Genomic DNA, 22,684 nt, shown 5'->3' with positions numbered 1-22,684 from the left:
TCGGGCAAACCGTTTTCCAATCGAATACCGGGAAGAAACACGAAACGTTGCTGGGGATTAGCATAACAAGATTCCACGTGTAATGCGGGCACGCCACTGACTTGCCACAGATTTGCATGGTCCATTTAAACACAATTTCTTTTCCTCGATCAAGAAATTGCGCAATCCCCTCCCACCTTTGGACGTGTTGCGGGGCACACGGCGTCGAGATGGATTAAAGGGGTTTGCGTTAAAGCAATCTTTTCCAAAGGGGGAAAAAAAAAAGGAAAAAAAAAAAAAAATCGACGATTCTTCCACCCTTACGCGCCCTACCATTCTCTTGTCTCGGATCTCGCGTGTTATGCTAATTAATTCCGGCTCTATATTAATCGCTGTACCCCTTCATGTTGGTACCGCGTGATAGACAGCCCTGCCTCGAATAATAAAAGCCCCTTTATTTTTCTGTTTTCGTTAATGTAAGAAAAGGGTTGCCCATTAATTATGCAATCTCGCCGCGAGATACGGGTTTTAATTAAACGGGGGGAAATATTAACGTATATTTATTTATAGAAGAAGATTGATACGTTTTTAGGCGCGTCGTTTGCATAATGTATGAAAATTGCACTGAATTTTAAACAATTCAATTTGTATGTATTTATCAGCAGGCGGGCAAAATACACGGGCAATTTAGATTTCAAATTAGTGGAAAAATTCATTAGGAACGGATTGGGCGGGGGAGGAACGGTATTTCGGCGAGATTGTTTATTATGAATGAGCGGGCTTTGCGCGCCGCGTGGAAGGATCGAGTGTTTGAAATTAGAGTATCGAGGAATAATAAAACAGAGATGTTGGCGAAATTTTTTTTTTCACTTTATTACTCGAGTCAATCCAAGCCGCGGAAACTCGTCAAATTGTGCGTGGCACGACGTAATTATATTAAAATTCTTAAAATCCATCTAAAAAAAAAAAAAAAAAAAGAAATTGAATTCCTTCGTTCGCGTAGATCCTCCAAGTACAATAAGAGCGTGCACGGTCAGACTCTCCGAGCAGAGAAAAATCCCAATACGATTTCACGAACAATTACGTATCTCCCCTCGGAAAATATTTCAACGATACATTTTACCTCGCGGCCCGTATCGATTACCGAATCCCCGTGGCTGTTCGGATTCAAAGGTAAAAGAGGGAACGAATCTCTGAAATTTCCGCTTCCTGGACGAAAAGTAAACGGCGCCCGTTTTCTTCCTCGCCGCGGTATCCAACGTCTGGAACTACTTCCACCACCCGTGAGAGGTTTTCGCGTCGTTTTTCACTCGCCGGTTCACGGCCGGCTACCGATAAACGAAAACCGAGAGAGGATAGAAACCGGCCGGCCGAATCCTTCCGAACAAATGCTCGGAACGTGTTGCGTGTGTGTGTGTGCGCGCGTGTGTAGATGCGGCGCGTTTTCGCCGTTTCAAGCGATCTGCAAACACGGATCTGTGTGTGGATTACGTGTAAGTATCGCGAAACGGTAAAAATAAGCGGGCGGAAAGGGGGATCGAAGGGAATCGGGGAAGGCGCAATCCCGGCGGACTTGCGCGCCAACGCGTATCTCTCCGCATCGTGAATCGACTAACTGCGGTCCGATTGTCGACGGAGGTGCAAATTTACCACGCCGCGTTTGTTTTTTCGTTTTGTTCGGAGACGGCCAGTTGGCGATTTAAGCCGAGAATGGGCGGAGAGTAGGCGGATGAAAAAGCGGTTTCCGGGGTTTTAATTAATCGGAGGTTTTTGTATGAAGGTTTTCGAAGAATGCAAATACGAAGGTTTAGTTGAGAAATAGTTGAATGAGATTCGCATCGCGGGTGAAGATTTCATCGAGTACATCGATGGAAGTTGGCGATGGAAAAGGAAAAGATTCTTTTCTGAGTTTACTAAATTCTATTGGAATTTTGTAGAAAATGGATTTAGAGACGCTTTATCTTGTGATTTTGTACTCGCGTAGTTTCGTAGCGTGAAGTTTGGAACAAATTAAAATCGACGAAGGATAGGATTTAATTTTGTAACGATTCCCTTGTCAAAGATATTCGGGAGAGATATAAAAATTTGATGGCACGCGAGCTGGATAAGGGGATGAATCGGAATGACTAAAGGGGGATAGGGTGATCAGGTGAATTCCACGGGTGCAAAACGATTTATGAGAAACGAACATCCGGCTGTAAAATAACACTTCCCATTCAAATCGGCAAATTAATGGTCGTTTTCATGGATTCTTTGTTTGCACCGTCCCGACAATGGCTCGCTGCTGGGTTATTATTCTGAAATACTACTATGTCCACCGAGTTGGGGCAGAATTCGCGGAACGTACGCGGCCATCCCTTGTCGACAACTTTTTTCCCACGACCACGTCGCCAAGGCTGAATTAGAAACAAGGGATTTGCTTGTGGAAACGTATAATCCTCCTCTAAACGCTCACCGTTGCGTAATTTTATCAAAATTTTTAACATATCTGGTCCATGAATCGAGAGAGAGAGAGAGAGAATATCAAAAAGTTGAAACGACGTTTCGTTCAATTATTTCAAAATTATGTAAAGTTATGTAAACTTCTGTAATGGTAAATAAAGCATTCTTTTTTTATTGTCTCGATTATGTCGATCTATTTATACAACGTTATTCTCTATCTTTGATTCATATTTTTTTTTATTCGAAATTTATTCCAGCTTTGTTACAACGGTATCGAGTTTATTTTGTTAACCAAATTATCAAAATAAATTTCTAAATTTCTAATGAATCTCGATGGACTTTTGACATATATATATAATAAATAGCGATAATGTTCATTTATATTGAGAAAACGTATTTTTATCGAGACGAACGAATTAAAATCTTCGAGGAAGTAAAGAATTTTTTCTAAGCATCTCTCTCTCTTTATTCTGTTCTATCTGTCCTATCGAAATTAATCCATATCACACGTTTAGACATAACATAGAAATCCTTTGACAAATCAGAGTATCGATGAAAGGCCGTTAAAAAATCGACGCATATTTCTACCGTTCGAAAAGATCTCGTCGCAATCATCGGGTACAAAGGAAACGCCGCGTTCGAAATGAAAACGCGAAAAATAGAAAAGAGACACGCGAACGCATTTAAAATAGTCCTCGATTTTCACGATAACGATTTCTACTTCACGAAAGGATCTGGAATGTTCTAAATAAAATTTCCTGCGCGAACGATAAGCTATTAAATATCTCGTGGATCGTGCAAAATCGCTCGTGAAGAAGAAGAAGATGTGAAAGACAAACACGTGGGTCGTTCATTTGTTCCAGAGCAGCTATATCCACGCAGCGACCATTCATTTTATATAGAATTCCGCCCGTGTTTAGATGAAATAAAAGCAAATAAAAGTACGTGGCACAAAGAAATTCTTCGACCTTAACTGGGAATCAGCATGGATATTCGAGGAATATAAGAATTCTTTGCTCCACCGAACATCAATAGTTTAAATCGACTGAGAGAAATAACGGATTTGAGATATACAAGAGCGAATAAATAAAATTATTTATATATTCCATGTCCAAAAAAAAAAAATATTTAAAATACATAAAATAGTAGTTCATAATCTTTTTGAAAGAACTTTTCTTAGTTTGTAGAATCGATGCGAAGGAAAAGATGTAATGAAAGTTAAACAAGTTTCATGCGTGCAACGATTTTCCGATATAACGAAAATGAGCATCCTACCGAGATAATCTAGAGGATTCTGGTGAGCAGGAATAATTTCAATTTCGTTGCAAATTTACGTTTAACAATCGTTCAATTAATAAAAAAACGAGTTTCTATCGCATAATTATCAGAAAATCAAAAAGAGATTTACCTTGGACCGGTGCGTAGACGTTTAGGTACAAGCAATCCTCGCTCTGGTTCCTTAGGTAGGGCAGCAATCTCCTCAAATACTCGACCCTTCCTTTCGGCATTTTGTCACTGAGCTCGGGCAGCCTTTGGGGACAGACCGGTCCGAATTTGTCCGCCACTTTAACACCGTGCCACAACGCGCTGCTCACAGGAGGCATGAAACGCAACGAGCCGATCGGCGGCGACGCGTACGGAACGCCACGAAACACCTCGACGCCCTCGAGGTGCCGATCGAGGGTCACGATAACGCCTGATAGATCCCCGTACTTTGTCCTGACGATCCTTGAGCTTAGCTCGGCGCTGGCGGTCGCCAGGATTAGGCCGAGCAGCGCCAGGATCGACGACGTCATCTTCGTTCGCGCCCTTGAAACCCCGTCTCCACGCCTGCTCCCTTTCGCGATCACTCGAATCCGATCAAAGATTTCATTTCCCCCTTCGAACACTTCTACCCGCCCCCGGAGGCTGGAACGCGCGCGATCGTGCCCACCTCGTCGCCACGAGGGCCTGGTGCGCGTCCAGGATGCATCAGTAGACGATCGGTCTCGAAACGAGCTTCACGATATTCCGAAATGACTGGCCGAACGCTCCGTTTCGACACGATGACGCTCGAATTCTCGTACGAATACATTTACGTCATCTTTATAATTCTGGAGATACCGTTGGATGTTATTATCGGCGAGAGTTGAACAAGTTTGCTATGTAAACCAAGTTCCTTTTTACGTTCAAAACAATGTTTATCCACCTTTCTTGGAAAACTCGCTGATTACCTTCCTGCGAGTAGTCAACATGCGGACGTAGACATTTCCCAAGCGAACGTTATGAAACATAAATATTGCGCAGTATGCTTCTCTATTTGTTATTTCTCGTACGATATTTTCGATGACATATTATATTCCGATTTTTTCCATGTAAAAATATGATTGAAGATCAAGTTTGAAGAGGTGAAATCGATCGTTTTGAGAAAATCCAAAGAACGGTTGGAATCATTTTGAAAATATCGTCGAAGTTACAAAAAAACGATCTCGTTTCTGATAGCGTGTTTAATATGGCGGTACAAATAAAAAGCGCCCGCCCTAATGATGCCCAAGAGAAAGCCATGGCTCCGATGTTTACCGGTTCGCTTCATCCTTACGACCCGGCTCGTCGGAGCGGATAGAGAAAAGAAGGCACCGGATACTGTCGAATTACATCCACCGTTTTACCACTGTTCTTTATTTTCTTTTTCTTTTTTACTCTTTGGACCGACCAAAGCTTTTCAAATTTCCTTCTTCCGTTATTACGCGGACATTTCTTTATTGCTTCTCGTATATACACCGTTTCCAGAAAATTGTGTGTAGACACGTTTCGAGAGAAAATTTCAAATAAAACGAAACGTTATTATTCCAGAGAATCAGTACCTAATACGAACATATCGATAATCCGAGCAATTTCGACGAGCCACCATCTAAAGACGGGAACTCCGATCGATCATTCGAGACCGACAAAAAATCCACATCGAATCACTGTTACACTGCGTGTCGCTCGATTATATCCTATTCAACGAACAACGATAGCTGACTTCATACACTTATGTTCAACTTATGCTCACTCCGTTAACGAAGTAATGGATCAGTTCAAAGTAAAATCACCAAGGCTATAGAAAAAAATGCTTTTCCGTAGTAGAGAAACGCGTCCCCTGTTTCCAGTGACCAACTACAGGAGAATTATATCGCACAGATACACGCAACCCTCTCAATCTGGTCAGAATTGGCCTCGGAACGACACACGCGACAACACTGGACCGAGAACACTTTTTTCATGCACTTCACACTTTCCGAAGTCGTGCAGCGATTCCTCTGTCACGTGGTGACCGCGTAACGCGATCCAACCCACAGATAGATCGTGAGGATCACGCATTAGAAGGAAAAGGATACGAGACGCGAACGCGGATCGCGCTGGACCAGAGAAACCGATCTTTCCGTCACTTGAATCTCGGACAGACTGGCGTCAGGCGACGCTGCTCGTATGGAGCTGCGCATGCTCCGCGCATACGCTGCCCACACTGCTCGGAATATGGGCGGAAATCAGCGAATGCGTCGATATAGAAGGGAGTACCAGTATCAACTTGAGCATTTCGGTTCGTGTCTCGATTTTAGTACGTATGCCTAGGCTATAGACCGACTTAACCTATTGCATCTATCTGAAACGTTGCGCGCGAAAAGCGTTACACAATTAGGACAATTAGCTGAGTGGTTTCTGTTATTGTGGTCTATTATTGTGGTCGAAGCGATAATACGGTGTATCGTGAAAGGAATATAATTCTAATGTTCAAGAAATATACAAGAAACTTTGGTAAAAGGTTGGTAAAAATAATTATATTTTTTTATTTATCGTTTTGATTCTCATTGGCGTAAATTATAACCTTTATCTTACGATTCGTTAAGTAAACTTGTGTTTGATTTCATGCTACATCGAAATTATAACCAATATTTATATTGAAATAATCCTTTTGATAAGTCCGGCTATGAATTCACGTTCAAACAGAATTTGATATTTCGTTATATGCTCTTGTTAATCATAGGTATTGTAAACTCATAGAGTTACATAGCTTGGAAACCATATATAGGTTAGCTTCTCTCTTGCCAAATGAAAACAATAAATAAAACTTTGTTACTAGAATTTTTCTGATTTTTTTGTTTTGTTTTTTCGTAATTCAATTTATATATGTTTTTCTGCTTCTCGCGTCAGCGTAAAAATTAAATAATAACGAAATAAAAGCAAGATCGATTTTATATGCCATTAGACATTTAAAGCAATGCAACAATCTCTCTTTAACAAGATAACATACAACATGTATCGACATCAGACCACTTAGCGCTTTCATCTGTGCCTAATAATAGATTCGTACATATGCTTCGAAAATGCAACATTCGATATTGATGCTATATTGAGGTAATATAAATTCATATCGATATTCTCATATTCCATATCTGTTGTCAAATTAAAACCTGAAACATTTTTCAAAAAGAAAGTATCGAATGGAAAAAGTTTGAAGAAATTTTTATTACATAAAAATAATTCGATAAATCCATCTTTATTTTTCTTTTTTCTGTTCGAATTATACCGCTTTAATATTCCGTATTTATGGATTAGATTCATTTTCAAAGCTAGTCCATATTTGATAATTTGATCGTATACATGTTGCAGTAAGTCACGTTGTTACGCGAATCATTTTGGAAAAAAAGAGGTTAGACTAACAGAGCAAAATTGTAATATCAGCTGGTTAGCTAGTAAGGGGAAAAACTTTTTAACGAGAATTTCAGAGAAGAATGACTAAAAGCGAAGTCGGTTTCTTCGCAAAGTTTCGCGATGTACAACACTGCCTCATCTTTACAGTTTAGCTTGCATATACTCGTTAACAAACTTCAATGCATTCTAAGCTCTTCTTTAAGAATAGAAAGTCTTCGAAATTTTGATCTGTTGAACGTATCTCGAATAAGCGTACGTGTAGCGTATTCTTTGACACATTTTAGACAAGACATCTTAGAGAATAATAATCAAACATTCTTCTAAATTTCTGACACAAGAAATTTATTATTTCGTTCGTCTTGTATAAAAATACAAGAAGAATTCGTTGATAGAAGAATTAGTATACATCAATAATAGTAATTTAATCGATATATTGGTGTTCCAAGATGTTATAAAGAGAGTGTTGGCACGTTTTACGATGCAGTTTACTTAACGTCGAGATAACGAGGCCGTGAGTAGCTGTTAGACGAGCCTTCGTGAATTACCGGCTTAATTCTTCCGGGCACGAAGGCGCGAAATACATTTAACATCGCTCCTCGATGTGGCGTTTTAGTGCGTCAACTTTGCCAATGCTATTAACTCGTATCCTAAGGCTAACATAGGTCCTTCCTACTCATTCTCCCTAATCATAGGGGCGTTCCAAGTTTGCGTGACGAAGGCAGTGCGTTATTCAATTAGTCTTTCACTCATTAGGCGTCCCTTCAGGGTGTCAAGCTTCTCCAAATCGCCGAATATTGTTGTACGTTTTTCGGCAATTTTTCGTAATAAATGATGCGACAAATATAATTCAACGAAAGATTTATATTTTGTTCCTTTATCTTCACGTTTCTTTTCCAAGTAATAAATTTTATATTCAACAGTCAGTCTGGTAAATGCAACGTGCACAATTTTTGCAATCAGCAAAGATCACAGCCACTATGAAAGTCAAACGGTGATCACAATTCGCGATGCACAATCCTGAAAAAGAATAATCTATTTGAATAATGACGAATAACACGAATAATGAATTTAGAATAATAAATGTTAAAGTAACATAATTCTGAATTAACTCTGTTCGATGGAATCTAAAATTCTGACATATCTGACGGGATCCTTTTACATCGATTAGCGAGTAACTGTGTCATGGAGGCTGCTCAAAGCCGGAAATACGGTTTTTGCGAACCTCGTGCGAACGAATGTCGCATAAAAGGCGTGCCGTCGACAGGAATGCACGCCATTTCCGAGATTGCTATCCATAGCGACACACCAGTCAACCCGGATCAACGAAACTTGCAACCAACCACGTTCTGTGGACGTTTCGTTTCACGCTCAGTGCCGCATTTATTAGCTAATTATGACGAAAATTCGCTCAATGTTATCTGATTGGTCAAATTGATTGGAAAAATAAAATAATAAATAATGGAACTTTTAAAAACTTTCTATTGAGAATCGATGTCGAGATAATATGTCGAGATGAACGACGAAGGAGAATGTAGAAAGAAATGGGAAGAAATTGAAGAAAAGATCAATGTTAATAAGAATCTTTCTGTTTTAAATTGAAATTGTTTGAAATTGTTAAGAAGATTCGTAGTAATTTATCGGCTACTGAAAAGATGAATCTATCGCATCTATTGTACTTGCTCGACAATTGTTCCCTCACCCAATCTTACGCCCGTTCATCACCGATTTTTTCGTGAACGAACGGGTGCCCTTTATGCGACATGCATAAATTAATTTCGTCGCGTATGCTCAATCAAATCTCGTCTCTCCCCTGTCTCATAAATTTGTCGAAATTCAGCTTGGAGGAAACGCGTCTACGAAACTAGTCCTCCTTCCGAAGCCAGTTTATCGTCGTCGAATCTATTGCTGAATCTGGCTTGACCGAAAATATCGAACCACGTGACGTTTTGTTCGCTTTCTACGAAATATATCTTCCATCCAGATATTAAAATGTAAAAATCTTAGCATTTGTAGTACAATTTTCAATCATCTGATTTCTTTATCAAGATTAGAGATCAAGATTAGAGATTATCGAAGCATTCGATGCTTTAAATGCGTCGAATCGTTTGATCAGAAAAAGAAAGTTGGTTTTTGTTAAATTCAATTGAGAAATCGATGAGAAAGCATTCATGATTTGCAGTTCGTCACAATTTTTCCGGCTTAATTCCCCGTATAAGTTGAAATCTTTCTTAAAGAAATTAATTGCAGCAATCGAAGCACAATGTTTTTGAACATACACGATGTTATGAAACTCCTTTGTTCTACTGCAAATTGATTTGAATGATCAAATTACAGACATAAAAAGAGAGTCATGTAGAGAAAAATAGAAAATAATTTCAATATGGGCTTTGTAATGATTAGAGAAACAAATTTTTCTCGATAATATTCATTAAAATGTATCAAAATGTGCGAATTGATCTTTTTACGGTTTTCACTCATGATAAAAATTTTTCTTCGTTCTTCATACAAGATGGATTAAATTCGACGTTTCTTTTTTCGTTTATCCAGAACAAATAATTGTTACGAAAAGATAAAATGAATCAGTATTATTCGAAACTTATCTTCAATCGCACGATCGTTCAATAATAAATGAAATTTCGCTCTCTTTGTCCTATTTTTCCTTTATTATATTTTCATTATATCTTACCACTTATATATATTCTATTCGTGTACCGATCAAATTTGAATAAAATTTGAATCGTTAAAATTCACGAATGAATTTCTTTAACGACAAAATCTATTTCCATTTCATCTTCGTTAATTTCTAATGTAGAGATCATCTCTATCATCAGAGCTGTGCTTGTTTAGAGGGAATACATGAATAAACTCGTGGCTGCAGTGAAGAAAAGAGAGAGAGAGAGAGAGAGAGAGAAACGAAGAAACAGTTAACGTCGAAGCTATTATCGCGGAAGCAGTCTACTGGATAGTTGTACGACGAATAATACGAGTAGATCCAGCTAATCCCGGAAAAATCCGTCGTGCATGAAAGCTTTTCTTCTTCCTTTCATTCGTCGTTCAATACTACCTGTTACGTATACCCGCTTTCACTATTTCTACCCGGTTATCGCATCTGGACTTGTTCATACATGGTACTCGTGATGGAAAGTTGGCCCGATACAAATCGATTGCCTAACCATCTTTTGGATTCGCGATATTTGACGAATGTCGATAAACTTTCCAACAGTCAGACTCTTCAACTATTCTTCTCTCTCGTTCAAATCGTATTAAAATTTTTACAAATAATCCGAGAATCAATCTATCATTGTAGATAACCGGAAACTCGATACGATATTCAGAGTTTCGATAATCATTGTTGTATTTGTCTCGTGACGAGTGTTCTTGTTTAATTAATCTTTCTCAAAGAGTAGAAAGAGAAACTAGTAAGAAAGAAAAAAAAATGAGATCAACGAAGCTTGATCATTAATCGTTAATAAATATGAAAGTAAATATGAAAGTGTAAAAAGCGTAGAAAAAGAAAAGAGAAGCAAAACGAAACTTAAGAATAATAAACAGTGGTCGGTTGCGGAAAGAACCCATCTCACCGGCAGAGAGAAAATAATGTAACACCTGTAAAATGCCCTCGGGATTTTCCATGACAGGGCGACACAAACGTAGAATAAGGATAACCTGGCCCTGGTGTACCTTGAACAGTGTACATGTATATATCCGGCATACTGGAACGAGAGCTGTTACGTTAAAACGCGGCAGAAAACTGCGGGGTAAGGCTAATCCATGAAATCCCTCAAATGACAAATCCCACCCTTACTTATTTCTGTTTCTTCTCCACGGGAAGAGGAGAACGTATCTTGCGAGGAGAAACGTCACTTTTTTGTCGACAAAGATAATCCGAGGCAAAAGTGCAATACTTTACCCCGATATTATTCGAATTTTGCACGAACTAATTGCACAAAACTTTATTCGACATTTGTTTGATTATTTTCCACGAAATCCGTGTAATTGTTCGCTTAGAAAAACAAGATAAGGGGTGATGATTCAAGATTAGATAATCGTTTCGGCAAATGTATCGATTCTTCGTTGGATGAGCTTCAATCAGCCTCAAAATTTAACTACTGCAATCCTATCGTCCTGTTGGTTCACCATCGATTGGCTAAATGAAACACGATTACCCGATGCTTGCCTGGTGAGCCTCCAATTGCACGTGAACCTTGAAATCCTATCAGTTGTGGGTTTTTAGCCGATTCGGAGGTTGAATCGAAATCGTATCAAAGGCTTCGAGCTTGAAAAATATCTGGTTGGTAATTGACGGGGTTGGATAGATCCTTGGTAGACGGTTCGAGCAAATGTTTTTTTCATAGATCAAAATTACAGGAGAGCGTGCTACGAAGAGCGCTGTATCTTCGTAATAAAAGTTCGGCGTACATCAAAATGTCTGCCAAAGTGCATAAAGTATTGCAGGAAAAGTTTCAAGAGCAAGTTTTTTGAGTTCATCAGCGAAAAATCTACCGCTTTACTTTATCGAAGGGAAAGAAAAATCCATCGATCAATATTTCGAGAAGATATTACGAGTAGAGATAAATTTCACGTGTGTGTGAAGCGAGAACAACTACGTCGCGATGAACACTTGTAATCCATTTCCTCGTGGATATTAAACATCGGATGATCCTTGTAACTTTCGATATTACAGATATCTTTTATCTCGAATACGAATATGCTGGATTTAAATTAAATTTAAATGAAATTCTACCGTCACGCACACCAATCCCGCTGACGTCACTCATCCGTTTCAGAAGTCGCTTAAGGATTAAGAACATCCAGAGTAAGAGAGAAGGGAAATGGTTCTAGTTCTATGTATTGTTGCTCAAGCATACGTTATATTAAATTGACAGAGAAATTTTTTTCAGAATATGAATTTCCGAGCAAATTACAGACGTTGAAACGTTCACGAGAAATAATGATATTTAAAAGAAAAAAAAAAAAAAAAAAAAAAGAAATAAAAAGACGAAATTTTAATTTTTCTCGATGAAACGAAACTGATTTCTTTCTCAGATTCTAGAGAAAAGTAGATACATTTTCGATTTCACAAAGGAACGATGGCCTAAGCTTTAGAGGAGAAACATAGAAATAAGTGGTTATCGATGCACGAAATCTCGCAAAGTGGATAAAGTATAACACGTGTGCTCAAAGCACGCTAGGAGGACAGATCTGCTTCTGTCCTCGCATTAGTGTTCTAAAAAAACTGATGTTCGAGATAGAGCAATTCGTTGGATTTGAATATTCCACAATCAGATCGTGTACTATAACCCTATATTTCCTCCAAGATCGGATCTCCTTCGACTACCTTCGATCTCCCCCACGAAAGTTCAACCACCCACGAAAACGTCTTTCTTGTCTCTCCCCTCGCAACGGTTGTCGGATCGTATCTACGATATATCGAGAGACCAACCGGTTCCCTCCGTTGGACTTTTCGCCCGTGATTAATTCGTCCCTGGATATCAACGAGGAAAAAAGAGAGAATCGATACGATGGCGGTCGGAGGGATGATGGAGGAACGGATTTCGTCTCGTTCGACGAACTTCGGAGTCAAACCAACCACTTCTAACTCAGACTCCCCTCCCTTCTCTCAACTTTTTTCTCCCCCCATTTCTGCCGGAGTTTCGGGATACAGGAAGAGAGGACGAAGGTGGTAAACGCGGAGTCAAGATTGGTGTATCGGTATTATGGATGATACCTTCGGATCGTTTGCCCACCCCGTTTGCTCTCCTTCAAAACTCGAGATTAACATTGTACGAAAGTTGAAATCGTTCGTTTTTGCGACCGCTGGATTAATCGTCGATCCAGTTCTTGCAATCTTGGATGCAAAGTCGCAGGATTATCGGGTCAGACTGTGTCCGCGAGAAAAAACCTTGGGTTAAAAACAAAATTTAGATGAGAAACGTCACGTTTCTCTACGTTGTCATCTTCGTTTCCGCTTCGTTAACGGTTATTAAAATTCCTCCGTTGAATGTCATACTCATGATTCGAAAAACTCAGTTATATCTCGTAGAAGAAATTGGCCGTTGAAACAAGCATTGCACGATGCTGTTTCACACACCTTTTACATCTTCCACAGTTTCCGTTCGTCACGAGGATATCTTTTCAAAGAGTTACGTCACACCAACTTGGCAACCACGTTTCACTCGCGTTCCATGTCTTCGGGACACGAGGGAACTTGCGAGGTTCGACGCGACGGTGCAAACGAGACTCATTTAACTCCATCCTCCCCTGTACTTTACCGCTTCACCCTTAGCCGGCGGTAAACAAGCTCAAACATCGCTGTAGGGCAAAGAGGAGGAGCATCGACGACGAGGGTCCGGCGATGGTAATTTTACTTTGAAAGAGGGTGCGAAATATTTATTCGCGCTGCCAAATGAGCTTGCATACCAGTGGACGGTGGATATCTTCTGAATTAAACGTTACCTCAAGGATCTTAGAGACAAAGTCTCTGAAAGGGAAACATAATCTCGAGTCGAAAAATGAATTTTTATTGCTTATTATCGGTTTGAACATTATTAAGAATGTAATTGTGAAAAATATGAAGTAGCACGTGTCGAGAAGCTAATTTTTCTCAAATGGAATAGAACAGAAGGAGAAGAAATATTCTCTGTCTATCTACTAAAGCGATGAATAAGTTGGAACAATGAACCAGATATTCATATTCCGAGATGGCTCGATTCCTCCGGGATTAAAATGCATTTCTGCTGGATTGTTTATACACTACCATTTATTTACCTTCCCTTACCGCTTCGTTTTCTTCGTATCGATAACTCGGGAAACAATGCGTTCCATTCTCCTCCTATCTTTTCGCGTCGACGAATCAGTTGAAAAGTATATTGAAAGTCGCAGAGATTGCTTCGATTTAATCGTGGATACAACGTGCAATACCTTGAGGAATACCTTCTAACCGCGAAGCTGTTATCAATTGAAGAAAAATTGAACGATTGAAACAATGTCGCCCCTGTGATGTAAATTAAACCTTTTTTCATAATAAAAAAGAGGGGAAAGAGAAGGGGAATGGAAGAGAAAAAGAAAGATAAATTTGAAGCACGGAAGCAATTATGCAAAGCATTTCGTGAAATTCATCCTCCCAACCTTTGTCCTCCTGTGGAGAAGTCATGAACTTTCGTCGGTCTTGCTCGCCCCTGGCACACGAAGTAAGTTCATTAACGTGAATGAGGTGTTCCTGAAGAGGAGCCACTCATCGGGGACCGCCTCATGCCTCGAGAACCCCTCTCAAACCCTTCTTATCGTTGCTTTAACACGCCGTTACATGGAAGGAACAGTGACTCGGCTCGTGAAAAGTAATTCAACGGTGAAGTTTTCTAATCTGCTTGCGCGCGGGATCGTCACGCTTCGAACAATATTTATCGAGTTATCGACGTCCAAGTGTTTGAAAATCGATATATATGCACGATGTAATAATCTTGGATGGCGAGTAGCCGCCGACAAACATGGTTCTCGTCCAACTTTGGACCTTAAAACGAACGATTTAATTTCGTGTTTGCTATTTTTCCATTCGAAAGATTCTTCGTTCGTTCGTTCATTGTCTGTCAAGTTAAATAAAATTACCTCTGATCGAACACTGATCTATATTCGAGATAAAGCGCGGATAAAGACGATGTATGGAAAGCATGGGGAATTCTTTCGTTGTCGAAACTCTTTCGAACGAGAAAGTTTTCTTTCGAATAGAATTTCGAGGAGGAAAGTTTTGCAAACGATCGCGGAACGATTCGGTCGAAAATAAAAGTTTCAGCTTGTAAGGCAGCCGCCCGGCGGCGCTTCCTTCTCGACGCGTTCTCGATTTAATTTTAGCACTTACGGACTCAGTCCACTCGCGAGTTCCATCGAGATTCAAGCGAAGCTAGCTACGCGTGCACGCGAGATTTTTACTGCGTCTATGCTTTTGATGTTTCCGGGTGACGAGTCGAAGGGAAAAAAAGTATCAACGCAATCCAAATTTTTTCCTTACTTTTCCAAGTGTTTTTCTCGAGTTATTCTCGAGTGTTCGTGAACGAAAATTTAGGTAAAAACAGTGATGAATGTGATTAGATATAAATTCATACAAAATACTTCGTGTTTTTGCGGTCTAAAATTGGGTGAACGTGTTTCTTTACGCTGTTCGTTAAAAAATTTCTATTCTTAAAAACTTCTCTTTGCGCGAAAGATTATTATGCGCGTTTAACGGCGTAATTCGTGTAATTTCTATCTGCGTTTTATTGGTGAAGCTACGCCGAAAAGCCGTGGTCGAGTAGAAGCGTGGTCCAAGAATATCCTCGTTGCTCGAGGCACGCAAGGGCAGCCAAAAGTTCAACATCCTCGACGAAAGCAACGTTTGCTTTTCCCCTAAGTACCTCTAATCACTCTGCAAACGTTAAACACGAAATTCATGGTATATCCTCGTCGTAAACCAATTTTAACCTCGAAAACCTTCGAAATCGAAAGATATCTCGTTCACCAATTATAATATACGAAAATGTCATCGAAAATCATATACGATCTTATCAAACGAGAAATTTTCAAGCACCAGCTGTATCTGTATGTTCGATTTGATCTCGAATCGGTCAAAGCTAAACGAATCGTCTTCGCGTTCACTTCGACTTTATTGGTGGGATACAATTCTATTTTACGATGTGTCTTTGGAAAAACGTGTCACGTATCGTTGAAAATTGGATCGAATAATAATGGTTAAAAAAAAAAAGAAGAAAAGAGAGAAAGAAGGAAAAAAAGAGAAACGGTTTGAAAAAAGGTTTGAAAAAAAAAATGGGGGAAAGGGAGTTGCGCGTTATTCAGTCGACAATCAGCCGCGATGCAAATTACGGGTATTCATAACTTAACGCTACCGACCGCTTTTAAGCGAGCGTTAAAGCTGCCCTCGGTTTTATTTCACGCCGCGTAATCCGGTTTGCCGCGTGCACGTGCCGCGTTTTTTTTCCCTCGTAAATTTTCGCCGAATGATTTTTCGCACCGTGGAAATCATTCGCGCTGTTTCGACGCCGGGCTTTGTAAGCCCGATGAATGGGATAAATTGAAACCCTTCCCGACCCGAGCCTCCCCCGTTAATGCTCTTTCTCACCTTCCTGTGTGATTAATTTGTTTCATTAATTGCCGCTGATACCGGGCACTGTTTTGCCTCGAAGCTGAAAATATAGGGGGCCGGTCAATTAGTAACGGTTTCGAACATCGCTTTCGACATCATTTTATAAAATTTCTTCTCGCGATATTAAATCATTTCTCCGTATAGAAAATGAGAGAAACTTTGCTTTATCGAAACTCTATTCATCTCGCTCCATTGTCGTGAACGATAAATATATTTCGTTTTGTATTAATATTTTGTTTTCGAATCGATGAATCGAGCAAAATTGTTTCCAAATTTTCGCGTTATCCGTGTTTCACACCACGAAGAGAATGTGAAATCTTTCGATTGACGAAGGTAAATCGGTTATTAACCGAATCCGTTTTAAAACCTATACTTGTTTTCCTATTGTTTCGACAAATTAGCGCACAAGTTAGACCATTGCAGCATTATTTCCGTGCGGAAAAATTCGAGATTTACATGGGCCGCGCGTATCATCACGTTGAAACCGGATCTTATTATCCGAGGAAGAGGAGAATGTTTGGAAGAAAGTGGAGGGAATCGCGAGTTCCGGTGTGAAGTTTACCAACACCAGAATCGTTCTATTTGGAGCGAAAATAGAGCGCTTTTCGGCTGTCTCCTTCCCTCTCGTCGCGTACGTGCGTTCACCCTCGTTCGACCTAAGAATATCTCGTTGGAGGACGGCGCAGCATGGAGCGAGCCTTTTCTTGCTCTGTAATCGGCGTCAAGCGGTGAGATGTAGCCGACCAAACTGCCGCTGTGTTTCCACTCCTGTCAAATATACTTAAAGGAGACCGCGACTCAAAGGGAAAGTCATCTCGAACTCTGGTCATTTTATTTCGTTCGAACCAGTGTTCCATGTAATCTCTCTCGCTGGTGAAACTCGTGGTGAAATTTTCGTGAAATTTCCCGCCAAGTGTCGAATGGAAAAATTCTCAACTTCGAATTCGAATCTTAAATGTTAAAGAAGAACGTATTTCGTTAAATATTCTTTATCATTTAATAAACGACAGAAATGCGTACACGTGGTGGCGAAAAAACTCGGATTTTGCCACGCTTGTAAATCGTCTCTATTCGATTAACATCGAAGAACAAAAGCGAAAGAAGTGGAAAGATAGAAGATCGAGCATCGAAGGCTGGCGAAGTTTCTCGAAGGAACTTCCTTCCCCCTCGCATCCGGTGGCCCGAGCGGAAGAAGCGGGAACGTTGAAAAATTATTTTTACCCCGGCAACCGGTTTCGAGGCGTGCGTGACTCGGTCCAAAAGCGGTCGAGTCCGAAGATGGGCCAGTGAAAATTCATCGCTCCCCTTTCCGGCTGTCCAACGATCGAACAAATGTCGAGGATGCTGCGACTGGAGCTTGTGGGACTCGTGTTGCTGGCCTGCACCCAGATACTCACGGAGCATCGAAATATTTACGAAACAAGATCGCTGTACGGTTATCGGTCCAAGTTTCTCGACCCGCCAGAACGGTTTACCAGGGAGGTGCGAGTGAAACAGGGCCGTTTACGAGGAATCGTTGTGCAGCCGAGGACCAATCACGATCTACAGCCCGTCGATGTTTTTCTGGGTGAGATTCGCGGTTGAAAACAATTTTCTCCCTCCTTCCATGGAACGTAAATTGATTTCGTACAAACGGATTAAACGCGTATATCACGATTTCCAGTCAACCATTCGTACATTTCGAAATAGCGGCAAAGCATTAAATAGGAAAAAATTGTTACGTACAATCGCTAATGCAATGCTATATATCCATTATCGCTTGAAAATAATACAATAATTCTCGTTGTATCGTTCGTGATCAAATGGATTGGATTCGTTGATAAATCCGATTTATAGAAAAGACGAATATACTTGAACAAAATTATAATTACACGCATAGAAATATCTTTAACCCCAAATTAGCTTCGATAGAGGTTAATTTTGACAAATATTTGTGTAATATTTCGAAATAGCGGCATTAAATAGGAAAAATTGTTACGTGCATAAATTTTAATTTATATAAAAGACGAATATACTTAAACAAAAGAATTATAATTACACGCATAAAAATATCTTTAACCCCATTACTTTCAATTTAGCTTCGGTAGAGGTTAATTTTAGCAAAAAAAAAAAAAAAAAAAAGAAGAGAAAGAAAAATTTAACGAATCTCCAAAATCGATATCCTTCGCACGTTCGTCGAAAAATTTTCGAAAGCGGAGAAAAAAGGGAATGAGAGAGCACAGAAGAAGAATTCTGGAATCAATCAAGGCTACTGGAACTTCCTTCGCAATCATCGCTTAACGTATAGAATGTAGAAAGTTTCAAAGTTTGCAGGACCAATCGTGTGACGGATCGAAGCCCGGCAGACGATAACACTGGTGCTGGGACCCGGCGCGATTTCCCGGATCCCGATACGGCGAACTTTGGCCAGGAGAGGGTGAAAACTTTCCTCCTGCAGCTGCATCAGCCTCTTCTTCACCGCCTCTCTTTCTCTCTGTCTCTTCTCTCGCGATATTAGCCGCGATATATCCCTTGGATCCCGATACGTCAAAGGTTTCGAAAGGAGCAGCTTATTTCGGGAACACACGCCTCCCCTCTCCTCTTCTCTCGGCCGCGCGATTCCGCTGGCGAGGCGGAATCAAGCGGAGTTGCTAGTTTCTCGAGTTCCTCGAGATCCTCTCGCATTCCTTGGCTCTGTTTCCACGCGTGTGGATTCCACGCTTCTGTTTAAGCCAGGAATGGCGGCGGAGGAAAGGCTAGGATAAATTAAGGATAGGTTAAGGTTTGTTCGTTCTTTTAAATAGGCTACTTTTGTCCAAATGCTCGACTCGAAGAGTCACGAAATTCAGAGAGAAGAAGCGCGTGCGTCTTTATAAATATTGTGGATGGCGAGATGCCTTTTCTTTTTGTTTTTTTTTTTTTAAACGTCGAGCTATATACGTTATCGCATAATGAGTAGCGTGGCGGTATATTAAATTTTAATATATCCTCATTGTGCTCGTCTTTCTAACGCGCGAGAATATTACATCGTATGAAATTATTTTGGAATTACAAGAATAATCCTAATTCGTTGATGGAAGCGTGATTAAAACGCGTGATTAAAGGGCTGCATTTAAGTTAACGAAGAAATACGCCTTTACTCGTCTGAGAGTAAATCGAAAAGGTTCATCGCGTGCGAAAGTACAAATTTCAATCGGTTACAGTTGGTCGAAGCCGATCCTGCTGCGGTTTTCAGGTTAAAAACGGATGATCTTCACTCGTTGTAATTGCGCGTTTCGAATCCCGAGATGTTTGCAATCAAATTTTTCAATCTCAACGGGGCGATACTAATATTTCACGAGAGAGGAGGAAGCCAGCGATCTGAGGATCCAATTTACGCGGAATCGGGATGAAATGGATGAACCGTAATTCGTTGACTCTGCCAAACTAGACTGTGCGTCGAACGAACAAATATAATCTATTTAATCGACTTGCTCGATGAAATTTTGCAATCCCTTATCGAGGCAATTTTTCGAACGAACGAAATTATCCAGATGTTAAATTAACCTGAGAGAATATTAACTACGATTCGACTACAATTTATTTTCTAATAAGTTAGTTAAGTATAGACTAGCGATTTCCTTAAGGAAATTCCTAATTTTTAAAATCTTCTTCCGACTCGACTCTCCGAAATTTGAATATTTTCATTCTAGTCCCTTCTGAACTTTTTTACTTAAATTTGTAACGAACTTTTGCTCGCCAACTCGCTCCAACTTTTCAAAAGTTTTCCCAGGAAAAAAGGAAGGAGGAGGGGGGGGGGGGTGAAAGTTGTCGATAACGCCCCGTGGTAAAAATTCGACGCGAGTAACTCGACGATACGATTCACGCTCGAGAAGGACAGCGAAAAACGGCCTGCTCGTGTTTTCAGGAGTACCATACGCGGAACCTCCGGTCAATTTCTTGAGATTCTCGCCACCGAGGTCGCCGGAGCCGTGGCGTGGCACGAGGGAGTCGCAGGAATTCGCACCCGTTTGCCCCCAAGTGGTGCCGAAATTGCAGGACGAGATGAAGCCGGTCAGATACGAGTATCTGGAGAGGCTACTGCCTTACCTGAAGAACCAGAGCGAGGACTGCCTCTATCTTAACATCTACGCGCCCCATCAACCCGAAGGTAAGCGGACTGAGATTAATTGTTTCGAAGATCGGTGACAGTTCGAGATCGAGTTTCCGCTCGATGGTTGGGGAGAAGCATCCACTGGGTTCAACGACGACTCGTTCTATCGATCAACCCTGTTAATGCAGTTTGTTACGATCGCTTGGAAAATAGACGGGAGTATCTCGACGTTGAAAATAAATACGATGAAATCGTATCCGCGCTCCCACGAGTAAATCGCAATGCACCAGGAAAATCAAATAGATTTCTTGAATCGTAACGATTAAGGAACTCTTTGCTTACGTAATGGAAAATCTAGCAAAAATTGTTGTTGTTTAAAATTAAATATATCAAAAGAAAATGAAAAATTTTAGAGTACTTTCTTTAAATGAATTAAGAGATTATGTGTATAAATAAGAGGAATGTTGAGAAATTTCGCTCGTATCCTATGGTTAATCAAGTATTAAAATGTCACGTCAAACGGGGATCTGTATAAAATTTACGATCGCGAAGAATATATTTCTCTCTTTACGATCCTCGTATCGTGGCTGTTCGATGCTAATGCTAAAGAAGGATTCGTGACCGATAATACCGTGGACTGGGTGAATATTTAGATTGCGAAAAAGATAAAAAGAAGGGAGAGAAATTCGTAGCTGTAAACAGGCGTGATCCAAAGCCGTTTTATTCTTGACTCTCTGCCAGGAAAATAAGAGGGGCGGAGTGTTCTACGGAGCGAAAACCTTTACCTAAAAGACAATTAGAGAACAGGATACTTTTAGCCGCGTTTCATCTACTTTCCGTGTAGCCCAATTCCGTGTTTAACTTTCTTCAAGTCGAGATTTCTGACTTTTGTACACATCCTGTCTTCTTGAATCGTGTTTAATCCGTTCTTGGCAATTAATTTCGGTGAACAAAAACGGTCCTATCATCCACCAGTAGATGATATGGATAATAAAAAAAAATCGCAAAACCTTGCTAATTACAGATTCGTTCTAAACGAAAGTTAAACGATATATAACGTTATTATTAATTTTTAAAACTCGTATTTTCAAATCATCAGAGAGAATTTTTCACGGCTAGAAACGCGTTCTCATATATTTCGAATACCTTGCTTCGATATCGAATATCTCCAAAATTCCAGATGGATAATCCAAACTTAATCAAAGCCAGATTTCAATTCGCTTCTTTCTCGTCCTTTTGTACGAATTTTTTTTTTTTCTTCTAATTTTATCTCCCCTTTCTTGATTGCGATACATTCATGTTTTTTCGATTTATTAAAGTTTATTAAAAAAGTGGGGAAAAAAAAAGAAGAAAATAAAAAAATGGAATAGAGAGTCAAGTCCACGAGATTTCTGCCGATTCAATCACGGTTCCCAGGGATTGGCCCAGTGCGGTTGGTTACGCGAAATACGCGCATACGAACGACACCTTTTGTCGACAATTTTGTTCCATTCACGAGCGTGATAGATGCATCAAATGCACGCGTTGTTTTCCCCGAAATGAATCGAACGTGCACGCGTAACGTTTTATTCGGCTACATTTCACGATCCGTATATATCCGTATTATCATGCGAAACGACGATTTGATCGTTAACTGTCCTCGATAAATAATAATATTCAATTTTTCCGGAAATCCAACCTCCCATTAGATGCGCGATATTAGAATTTACGATAAAGGAAGTTGATCGTTTCGCTTTGAACTTCGTATTGGATTCCCCCGCGATTCCTTTCTTGAAGTTGAACGTTCTTTGTCGCAGTGTCATGGGTATGCATCGGAGGACGCATTATCGATAAGAAATATTTGAAAAGCTTTGCTCGAAAGAAATCCTGAATTCGATTGTTATCGAATATATGTTTGTGCGTGGAGTAAGAGAGACGATGGAAGGAAATTTAAAGAAGCGTAGAAGTAGAAGTTTGTTTATAAAAGAATTTTAGTTAGTCGAATTTTAATTTTATTATATTTACACGTTTCTGCATTGTTAAAATATAATTTGAAATACACATGTTGTGTATTAATTATTCGAATTTATTAGTTGGAATTTAGTAGTATTCTATTACGAAATAATTACGAATTAATTTATGAAATATTTCATTATTAATACGTTGCAAATTTATTTTCAAATTTCGACCATTTGAAACATCATTAAATATTTACGATCAAACTATTCGCTGACGAAAAATAACCGAAGAGGAAAATTAAAAAATTAATCCCAAATACGGGCAGCATGTATAAATAATATGGCGTAAATTCTATGATTAACTAGGAAAAGAAAGCGCATTTCCACGAATCCAAGCCAAAAGAGACGAATATATTTAACCGCGAATCGACAAACGCGAAAGAACGA

The 22,684-nt window shown here is 39.9% G+C and overlaps 2 protein-coding genes across 3 annotated transcripts in view; one reads left to right on the top strand and one right to left on the bottom strand.

The window, feature by feature from the left end:
• Window positions 1–5,843, bottom strand: part of Nlg3 (Neuroligin 3) — a 240,474-nt gene extending 234,631 nt beyond the window's left edge. Inside the window, exon 1 of the mRNA XM_012491368.3 lies at window positions 3,830–5,843. Coding sequence (XP_012346822.2) covers window positions 3,830–4,217 — 388 coding nt within the window. The 5' untranslated portion in view covers window positions 4,218–5,843. The remainder of the gene's footprint in view (window positions 1–3,829) is intronic.
• Window positions 5,844–14,956: 9,113 nt separating this feature from the next.
• LOC100862971 (uncharacterized) overlaps window positions 14,957–22,684 on the top strand; it is a 58,073-nt gene continuing 50,345 nt past the window's right edge. For both annotated transcript variants that reach the window (XM_086905258.1, XM_086905255.1), the window contains exons 1-3: window positions 14,957–15,520; window positions 16,630–17,795; window positions 20,115–20,357. In XM_086905258.1, the coding sequence (XP_086761384.1) occupies window positions 17,561–17,795; window positions 20,115–20,357 (478 nt within the window). In that variant the 5' untranslated portion in view covers window positions 14,957–15,520; window positions 16,630–17,560. The remainder of the gene's footprint in view (window positions 15,521–16,629; window positions 17,796–20,114; window positions 20,358–22,684) is intronic.

The sequence above is a fragment of the Apis florea genome, unplaced genomic scaffold, assembly GCF_048593485.1.
Source record: "Apis florea isolate Af1SG1 unplaced genomic scaffold, ASM4859348v1 contig_1615_pilon, whole genome shotgun sequence".
Classification (NCBI taxonomy): Eukaryota; Metazoa; Arthropoda; class Insecta; order Hymenoptera; family Apidae; genus Apis; species Apis florea.
Note: the sequence above shows the minus strand (reverse complement) of the source record. Positions and strands in the feature narration are given on the sequence as shown.